This window comes from Mastomys coucha, unplaced genomic scaffold, assembly GCF_008632895.1.
Source record: "Mastomys coucha isolate ucsf_1 unplaced genomic scaffold, UCSF_Mcou_1 pScaffold7, whole genome shotgun sequence".
Lineage (NCBI taxonomy): Eukaryota > Metazoa > Chordata > Mammalia > Rodentia > Muridae > Mastomys > Mastomys coucha.
This window is the reverse complement of record NW_022196913.1, coordinates 78,530,017-78,540,980: the sequence shown is the minus strand read 5'-3', so window position 1 is coordinate 78,540,980 and position 10,964 is coordinate 78,530,017. Positions and strand designations below refer to the sequence as shown.

The 10,964-nt window shown below is 36.4% G+C and overlaps 1 protein-coding gene across 50 annotated transcripts in view; it reads right to left on the bottom strand.

Annotated features, from left to right (window-relative positions):
• Rims2 (regulating synaptic membrane exocytosis 2) overlaps window positions 1-10,964 on the bottom strand; it is a 516,004-nt gene that overhangs the window by 63,533 nt on the left and 441,507 nt on the right. For 34 of the 50 annotated variants that reach the window (XM_031358666.1, XM_031358671.1, XM_031358679.1 and 31 more), the window contains one exon: window positions 4,488-4,729. The exons of the other annotated variants lie outside the window; for them this stretch is intronic. In XM_031358666.1, coding sequence (XP_031214526.1) covers window positions 4,488-4,729 — 242 coding nt within the window. The remainder of the gene's footprint in view (window positions 1-4,487; window positions 4,730-10,964) is intronic. 50 annotated transcript variants of the gene reach the window in all.

Genomic DNA, 10,964 nt, shown 5'->3' with positions numbered 1-10,964 from the left:
GTGGGTGGGTGAGGGGAAGGATGGGATAGGGGGTTTCGGAAGGGGAAAATGGAAAAGGGGATAACATTTGAAATGTAAAAAAAAAATATCCAATTTAAAAAAAAAGAAAAAAGAAATACTAGACCTCAACAGATATTCACTGAATAATTTTAAAACTCTAAAAAGTAGTAACAATTTCAGTTAAAAATCCCACTTATCTTAGAATAAAAGTATTCACTGAATCATTTTTAAATTTACAAGGTAGTAAGAGTTTTAATAAGAAAACCCCATTTATCCTGAAATAGAACATTACAAGGATGTTCACTTAGAACTGTACAAGAGGATTGAGTCTGTGTTTGTGTTGCTTGTTCTATGAAGTCTGCAATGCAAAGAGAACTCAAGCCCCTGGGGATAATGAGCCAACAGTCCTTTCCCATACATTGGAAAAATCACCTACACAGTCCCTCTTCATCACTGCTGATAGTTATACTATTTGCTTACAATTCATTAATTTTATTAATTATTAATTTTCCAACAGGTAACTGCAGATGTCTTTGGAAGTCTTCATAGTAGTGAGCTAAAGCAGGACTCAAAAGAGTAAAAGGCACATAGCAGCTCTGTGTGTATGGGGTTGTTATTTCAAAGGGCCTTGACCTCAAAACTGCATTTCTACCTATAGCGAGATATTCAGAAAACCTTAATGCATTTGGTTCCACAAAAATTAAGAGATTTCTTTTCTTTGTATGTATTTCTTGAATTGGAAACATACTCTTTATGGTCTACTTATTTACACTTAATAGGCAACTACTGAATATTCCCATGAACAGTTGCTTTTGGCTATTCATATCTTAAATTTGTAACCAATTAAATTAAATAAAGCCTATATTAAAAGTCTTACTCTGAGGAATTTTTACTTTGAAAGGAAGTTTTCCCTCTGCTAATATGAAAAGAACTAATTACAAAGCAAAGAGCTGATGATATGGAGTCCCATCATGAGGACTAATGCTGGAGTCAGATCTGTGGTCCATGAAGCTTCGATGTATGAAATGGTGTAATGATTTAGAAACGTAAGGATGTACGAGGTAAACACTAACCACTGCTACAATTAATCATATATTTTAATAACAGAATGTGTTCTCTAGTAAACAATATGTAAATTGTCAAAGTTGACTTTCATTTCTTCTTGCATCATCATCAAGAAAATATATAAGATATAGTGACTTAAAAACTGCATTATAGTGTTTTGAATCTCTCATCTTTTCTATCCCCCTTTACTATTAACATTAATAGTAGTAGTCAAAATGACCCCCGCCCCATGTTGGTACATATGTTGGTGCCTATGTTCTACCTCATGGAGTTTGAAATATGTTACATTGGTTGCAAAAAGCCTTTTTCAGATGTTATAAATATATATGTAAAATACAGATAAGAATCTTAGCACCCAAGTGATTTAATTAGAATTAGAAACCAAGTGATTCAATTTGTGACAGGAAAGCAAATGAAATAACACCCAAGTTCTCTAGCAAATGAATAACTTAAAACCTGCATGTATAGAAAGTAAAAATATAAGACAATTTGCATTTGCAGACATAAAGGGCATTTCCTTAACAATAACTTTTAAGACTTTTGTTTGCTTCGATTTTTCAAGACTGAGTTTTTCTGTATAGCTCTAGCTGTCCTGAAACTTGCTTTGTAGACCAGGCTGCCCTCCTGAGTGTAGTAGACATGAGCCACCATCAACCAGCCAACTTTAAAGAGTTTTAGTCTCTGCATAAGCAATAACAATAGGACACTATTAGATGAGGTGATGAGGAAACATTTGATATACATTAACCCACCCCTACCTTAGAAGAAAAAGGGACTCTTTTTGGAGAGTGTGGCCACTACTAGGTAATCCATGATCCAGTGCAGAGTCACGCACCCATGAATACATGGGCAACACAAACTGGACTCAATTACTTATTAGGAAAAGATGATAAGTTAAAGGAGGACTTGTTTTACACACACACACACACACACACACACACACACACACACACACTCATACAAACACGCACAATTATGTATGCAGTAGCTATGTATATTACAAATTTTCTTAGTGTTTGTGCAGTTGAATATAGATAATCTAAATTCTGTTGTTACTAGGTCAAAACTACTAAGTTGGTGCTTAGGAATAATTGCCAATTTTAAACATGATTAAAAGTTTTACAATATAGTACTTCTGAATAATTAACGGAAACAATGACAAAGCGGCCTTATGTTCTGTGCTCTAATACCTAGAAAAAGGCTCCATCGCAGGCAACATTTAGAAAATTTAAGTTCACCAACATCTCAGTGCTTATAAAGATAAAAATCTATGACTATACATAGAAAGTAAGTCTCCTCTCTGCCTGAATCGAATCCTAACACTCCGTCCTCTAGAGTACTGGCTCACTTTATTGCTCTTACCTATTGTGTTCTTATATGATTTCAGTTGTAAGCACAGTCTGAATTTTGTAACTCTCATATTTCTGTCAAGAGGTAGATGGGTTTAGTTGATATGTTTGGGATATCTGCACTGGGGATTTCCACAGGTATCAGTTCAAGGTATTCTGAATCATATTCACTCCTCTTTGTCTCTCCCCACACACTCCTCTTCTGCCTACAATATGTGTCAAGAGCATGGTGATCTACCAATAGATGCATAGAAGGAATCTAGGGGGCAGCTCTGAGCCACCTCCTTATTTCCTCATGTCTATAGTGCTCAGTGCGTGAGTGCTCTGCCACAGACATATATTCTGGGAGCAACATATGAAATATTTGTCTCTGACTAGGTTTTAAACATCTTGAGAGAATAAATGACTTTTTGCTTGTCTTTGTGCTTGATGCATCTGATATATAAGTGGTCAATATTTGCCAAAAATTTCATTAAGTGAAATTATTATATAGGTTAATACCAGATATTATCTAAGTTTTAGTCTTATTTTTCAAGTAAGTGTTTTTTTTTTTTACTGACACAAAAGTTCCTGTTAATTGAATGTGATATTTCAAAAAGTGTATACATTGCCTAATGTTTCCACTGAGTTAAACACCATAGCATTCTCATTGCTTAAAGTCTTTTCTCCCGCCTGTTTGGAAGGCCCAATACACTGTTGTTCTGGTTCTCTGTAGTACAAAGACTGCTTTGCTTCTGCCCCAATGCAGCTCAACACAGAGATCTGCTTTTCTTCACCAACTTTTTGTGTATTTCTAATTGTTTTTAAAAACATAGACTATTTTGGAGCAATTTCAGGTTTACAGATGTTTGCACATTTTCAATAAGGAATTGTAATACAGTTTTAATTGCTAGAAAGTACAAAGACATCTGTCAATCAAAATCCCAACATCAGTTATGCCAAGACATTTAATTATGTGTATTAGCTATTTTTGAAATAATTTAAAGGCAATCTGTGCATCTGTGAACTAAAATTATGTTTCTATATAAACAATAGAAATAGCATTTTAAAACACCAAAGAAAAATTTCAAAAATAAAATCTACAACAATACAGAGTGTTGAAACCAGAATTTAAAGAATATTATCAAATAACTATTTCAATATGGTTTGAAAAGTATGATGTGCAAAACCAAGATTAGCCGGGTCCATGAGTAATACAAACTTAAATTATTTTGTGTTGTAGGTATAAACTCTGATTTCCAATAAAAACCAAATAGAAATTAAATTTAATCTAGTTGCCTATAATTTATTTTGCTATAAAAGAACACCATATTATATGCCTGTTTAAGTAGAAGATATGCTATTATTTTCAAGATACCAGGGTTTTAATGTTTAATTAGCAACATCTAGCAAAAAAAGACATTGCTTTGACTCACAAATTTCTTAATTGCTAACAGTGGCTTTTCTGAGTAGGAGTGTTGTATATAATTTATTTTTGCCGATGTAATTAGAAACCAAATTTTAAAGCAGCAAAGCCTCCTCTATCTTCACCGTCAGCAGAAAAAAACCCCTTTCGTCTCAGCAGCTGAAGAACACTGCATTTGAAGTTTTCTCGAGGAAATGAAGACTTAGTGAGGAAAATGATAGTACTGGTAAATGTTGCTTACAAGCTGAAAAGAAAGTTAAGTTGTCAGCAATAAACACAAAATATGAGGTGTCATCTCCATTGCAAATTGCTGGGGATGAAAATGAATGCGGCGAGCTTCACCATGAGGAACCTAGGGGAAAGCAAAGACTGTAGATCAAAGCTGCCGCCCAGGCATCAGCAGAGGCTGTTAGTGGCCAGGGCTTCTCCCCTGGAGAGCAAAGACACACATTTCCAACACTGGACAAAGTTCACTTTGAAGCAGGCTGTTTGATCACTGAAAAAAAAAAATCACTGTTTCATTTCAAAGGGATGAACTAGTCTAAAACTGTCCTTTTCCTCTGGACGATGTCACCATCCACACACTACTGTGATAAAACGACATGAAAAAAATGCGTATTGTAACAACAACTCAAATAAGAAGTCAAGAGTAACATAAAAATTCCTACCGGTTTGGCTGAGTTGAGAGGCACTGCGACTTTTCCGTGAGAGACCAACAATAGCTACCATTTTGGCCCCAATGCTAGATCGCCGCTTCTTGCCACTGGTACCCAGGGCGCCCACTGCAGTGTCGGACTGGCTGCCATCATTCTTCTCCAGTGAGCACATGTCTCCACTGATGCTGGTGCTTTTGGTCATGTTCTTTCCTGACACGCCCATTTGTCTGTTTTGCATTTTGGATGTAAAGACACTGTCAGCCGGTGGATCATTACAAATGAAGATGAGAGTGGCAAGGGAAAAGACAGAAGAGGTATTTTAGATGAAGCACCAGGAATACAACAATCAAATTTTATCATTTTTGGAATGCATTTTTAGGATTTAAAGTTTTTCAAGTAGTATAATCTCAAATATGTCACAAAACGTCAGACTCACCAGGCATGGTGGCACCCACTTTTAGTCCTAGCACCCTGGTGGTAGGATGCTAGTAAATTCTAGGCCAGCCTCGAGGTCAGTATACAGAGTACACTGCTCAGACTCACAATTTCTATTCTTTGGGCAATGGTCATGGATGAAAACTCAGGGACTTGCTGAGAGTGGGCCTTACAGCAATGCCACATATGCTTTAAGGTATTTAATAACGGTTAAATTTTCTACGAGGGCTATTTTCATTAGTTTTAAGCATTAAAAGGTTGTTTTTCTCTTATTTTTGGAATTACTGTCTTAGTTCAAGTTTTCAAAAATAAAGACTTCCCTCATATGTTTAGACAGAGTCAGAAAGCAAGTAATGAACACTGAAACATGGGAGCGGTCAAGACTCTCTGCAAAGCTAATACCACATAGGGAATAAACTGAAGACAGGCCTCCAGAGTTTCCCAGTTTCTAGGCTGCGGTAGGCGGCAGAGTGGCGATGAAACTTCTGCGCGCATGCTCCCCAGATGCTCCTTGTAAACCGGGGGCTGTGTGAAGGACACAGCCTGTGCAGGGATTGGGGAATTTAGGAAGGAGTCATAATTTTGATTTGGTATTGGAGTCATTGTTTATGCTTTTGGTCATGTTCTTTCCTGACACGCCCTGATAACGGATGGATGGGACTGTTCAGCACATGAATAATAAAAGAAAGAAAGAAAAACCCAACAGACAAAAATATCTCCAAGTATTTAAAAGGAAACAGGCCAGTGTGAAAATTTAAAACTACATTTAACTATTTTATCCCTCATATTAATTTTAATGAGAAAGGAGGCAGGGAGGAAAATCAGTGTTTCTATTTTTACAGTACCCCACACTAACAATTTTAAATTTGTTCTTTTAATAAATAAGAGAAAATAGAGTAAAGCTCTGTGGGAGGCAGTTACACAGTTGAATCCCAGCTGTACTGCGACCTCTGGGACACATAGTGAAGAACGATTGTTTCTACCTGAGCCTTAGGTTTATCATTTACAAAACAATAGTATTTATTTTAAATAGTTTATAAGAAAATGCTGTTAAATGACATTATAATATTTGGGAATACAGAGAGGGCAAAGCCCTCCAAAATGTATTATCAACAATAGTAATGATATTTATACCTGTGATTAAAGAATACAGGGGGATTAAACTGTCTAAATGGTTTTATTACAGCACCTTCATAGTGCTAGAAAATTACACAGCACTGATGCAGGACACCAAGAGTTTGATCTTTGGTGTTCCTGCCTAACCACAGAACCTTGGCACAACTGTTTTGATTTTCTGTAGCTTAAGTTTCCTTATTTAAAGAGTGAGAAAACACAAGGTGGCTCCAGGCCAATGTTAGGGTTAGGGCAAGAACTGTGGAGATCCTGCTTTCCTTCTGAGAGCTGTCACCACTGCTGCCATCAATCAGTAAAGCTGTGTGAAGCCTTCTAAAGTAGAGTATCTGGACCTACGAAACATCTGCCTTTCCAGATAGCTCAAGAATTTGGGGTAAATAAGCACAAAGGTTTAACATCTGAGTTTTGGAGCATGCTCCCTGGAGAAAAAGAAAAACCTCAGAGAGGTGAGAGTTTTGTTAAGAGGAAGGCTTTAAGATCAAGTCCTATGTCCCACAGCAACACCACCAGCACTCCGGTTGCATTCGGGTGTGCACACTTCACTAAAGAACCACCTAAACTACTATGTAAAAAGCAAGTCAGACATACACAATATTTCCTATTAACATCTTACGCTCTCTTTCTTAATTTGCATAGTTGGATAGAGGCCATAATCAAAATAAAAGATGATAACAAACTATTAAAGCAGTCTGTAGATGGACAGATAAATATTGTGATGTTACTATGGTTATATAGATAGGTATACTCACTTTAACATAACTTTGGACATCTACGGTTGGGAGTGAATTGAGAGTTTTATGAAATGAGTGTGCTGCTCATCCCACACTAGCCCCAGGGCTGAGAAGATGAGCAGTTCCATCCCACTCACGTCTGGAGGAGGATGCTGAGGGGAGGATTCCTGTCCTTCCCACACTAGGCATCGCCTAAACTAAACCAACCAACCAAATGCTTCCTTTGGGAACTCTTTGGAACTGCCATTGTGGTTAGGAAAATGGTCTTGTCACATCAGAAACTATGCCAGAGGATAAGTTTTTAAGGGTCTGAAATGTGCTAAATTTCAACACCGCTGTGTATACATCAGAGAGGCTCTCATTTGTTTCCTAGTAGTTTGCTCGTTTATGTGGTGTTTCTATGTTTGTTTCTTTGCTTTTGAGACAGTGTCTTGGTAATATTTAACCAAGCTGGCCTAAGGTGGGCGCTCCTCCTGCCTCTGCCTTCCAAGTGCTGGGATTACAGGTATATATGTGCTGGACCTGACTTAGTGATAGATTTCTTTTTTCTTTCTTTCTCTTCTTTTTTCTTTCTTTCTTCCTTCCTTCCTTCCTTCCTTCCTTCCTTCCTTCCTTCCTTCCTTTCTTTCTTTCTTTCTTTCTTTCTTTTTTTTGGTTTTTTCGAGACAGGGTTTCTCTGTGTAGTCCTGGCTGTCCTGGAACTCACTCTGTAGACCAAACTGGCCTCGAACTCAGAAATCCACCTGCCTCTGCCTCTCAAGTGCTGGGATTAAAGGCGTGTGCTACCACCGCCTGGATCAGTGATATATTTCTGAAGAGAAATTTGGCAACATGCATTAAATATTTTTAAAAGTATACTATTTAGCTTATAAATTCAACTTTCAGGATTTAAGCTAAGGTAAAACTCAACAAGGAGTACAGCTTTAGCTGCAATTATATCTATTACAAAATTAATGATGTTAAAAAAAACTAACGGAAACAAAGAAATATAAAGGAACAAATCCATTAATGACTAGTTCATCAGTAATGAAAAAATACTTTTGAAAGTGTGTATGTTAATAAACATTTATTAACATAAATATATGCTTGCTGGGAGATGGGAGGCAGATATTTGTAGCTTCCTTTTGCTAGCATACATATTATATAGGGATTTACCCTACTATACAGGACACAAGCAAATTTAAGCCCTGGAAGGTGGTATCAATTAGGGTTGTCTAGATTAGTTTGGTCTGGGGTATGTCTATGGGGATTGTCCTGATTACAGTAAGTTATGTGGAAGGAATCTGACTAAAGTGGTACATTGTCTGTGTCTGGGTCCTGGACTCTGTAGAAAGGAGAGCATGAGCTAAGTATAACACACATGCTCTCTCTCTCTCTCTCTCTTTCTCTCTCTCTCTCTCTCTCTCTAGGGTCCTTTCCCCTTGACTCCTTCACAATGAGGGACAAGGAGTTGGGAGCTAAGAGGAAGCCTTTCTCTCCCAAGCTGCTTTTGTTAGGATATTTTTATTACAGCAACAGGAAATGAAGCCCGGAGCAGCTAAACCAGTCAATTTGGAAAGTCTGTATAAATGAGCTGATGAACCAATTAGGTACATAATAGAAATAATGAGAGTATAAAAATAAACAGAATTTTTTTTTACAGAGTGCTTGTTTTGGTAGAAAACAGAAATACATGGCAAAATATTCATGCACATGAAAATATAGGAAACATATATGAATATATAGATACCACTGTGCTAACAGTAGCTTTAACTTTTTTCAAGCAATATTTTTCATGTCCATTTTTTTCTATTCTGATTTTTTTCAGAATAAACAAAAGAGTCAGTAGAAACAACAATAAAATAAAATAAAATAAAATAAAATAGAATAAGTTAGAAGAAGCATAAGAAGACAGCAAGCAGGGACCAACAGTAAATTTTCTTTACCTAAGTGCAGAAGCAGTGAAATATTGTTCATTCTATGAATTAAAGACTCTGGCTTTCTAGCTATTCCTGTGGTGTTATTAAACTGTAATGATTAATTGCAAGATGCTCAGTTCCAGGCAAAGCTTCCATATTTTTAAATATGACTTTTGTTTTTTCTAAGTTTTGGTGTTAGAAAATACCAACTTTACATATTTTGTAGTTTTAAGGTATGGAATATAACATTGTCAATGAAAACGATCAATTTTACAATGAAATTATAGTTGTTAAGAAACAACTATTTTGTTTCAATTATGAAATAAAATTAAAAGCCAAATCTAGTATTATTGGAGGAAAGTAATATGTTTTCCCCACAAAGTATTTATAAATCTTGTCCAAAGACATCTACACTATATAAAGATTTATGAGTACATTAAATCAAATATATCAATTGATAAGTTTAAAGTATACAGCTAAGTGGCTTAGTCTCAGAATTACCTACAGCACTGCAAACATGAGAACAAATGTTGTTTCCTCATGTGTGCCTCTGAGAAGTGAGGAGAAACGTCAAGACTTAGTGAGTACTGCATTTTACAGAAGGTCCAGCAGCAGAAACTGCAGAGTGTAGAAAGGGCAGCAGGGAAAAGACACACAGTGAACAAAATGCAAGTGGGACTAGATAGCTTCCCGAGCATTATCACCTGGCCAGGCACAGCTTCTCTTCCCTCTATTTTGTTCCCAGATGTCTCGTGCAAGGAGATAAGCTGATAAGACTCTAGTGTATGTGCCCATGTATCCATGAAGCAAGGCTAGGGGCCAACATCAGTGAGGTAATGCTGTCTTCCTCTATTGCTCTCTCTCTTACTTTTTGAGGCAGTATCTCTTACTGAACAAAGAGCAGATGGATTCAGTGAGACCAGCTGGCTGGGCAAGCTTCTGGGACCATCATGTCTCTGCCCATAGGCCCAAGGATTACTGGAGTAAGCTGCTGTGCCCAGCTTGTCCATGTGTGCTGAGCATCCAAAGTCAGGTCCTCATGCATGTACAGCAGGCATTTCACCCACTAAGCCATCTTCTCAGTTCCTAGAAGTCTATTTTAACTGCAACTTTGGCAGGTGTTGGGTAGAGATTTCATTTTAAAAGTGTTATACCTTGGATTCAAGCTTATAACTTGTATGGAAAAATATCAGAACAAGACATCTTGTGTCTGCATAAAGTTCCCTTATTTTTTTTTTAAATCCACTGCATTATCTATTGTTCCTTTCCTAACACATGGAACTTAAAAAGTTGTTTAATTTACTACTTAATAAGCTTTACTTCACTATAGCCCAAATGATCATCTAAGCATAGTGGTAATCATTTATTAGTGTTTAACGAATAGTAATTATCACCAGTATGGGGATATGAATGATGAAATTGCTTGCTGGATGTGTAAGAATGCTGGTAGGGCTTAAAAGAGAAATTTACTCTAATGTCAAGAGAGCCCAATAGAATAGAGCATTAAATAAAATCTCCCTGAAGCATATGGAAAACTGAATTTCTCATAGTAACCCTTTCATTTTAGTTATGATAGAAGCTTAACATTTAAGGTTTTTAATATTATTGGATGTGCTAGATATGGACATATTATATTAAAATGATACAATACATTAATATAGAATTTTCAGTGCTTTGAGGTGATATGTATGTGTGTATACCACAAAGTGAATGTCCTGAGGTTGGGGAAGAATATTTAGCTAAGTAGTGAAGTATTTTTGATCAAAAATATCTGCCTTGCTGATAATCATTAGTGCTAAATCTTTAAGGGTTCAAGTCGTGAGTTCCATGGCAGGAGGAAGCACGCAGTGGTGTCAGAACAGTTTACTACTTACTTGAGATCAACTAAGGGACAATGTGATCCCCAGAATTTCTGAAATTCCATTCCCAACAGCTATCTTGTATGTAGAATTTTAATACACTAAAACTTCTATAGAAAAAAAAGAATTTTTTCCTTGGGGAAAATATTTCTCCCACTCTCAGCATTCCCTAGTTGCTGTGGTTTCTTTGTGTAGGGTTGAGGCCAAGAGCACAGCAAATGGTTATCAATGTCAGATGGTCAGCTCTTTAAACATACAAGGAACATTACACTGACTGAACAGGCTACATTGAAGTATATTTGTGTGTGTGTGTGTGTGTATATATATATATATATATATATATATATATATATATATATATATATACATGTGTGTGTATATATATATATAAAACTAATTAATGAAAAAGAGGATATAAATGCAAAAGAGACC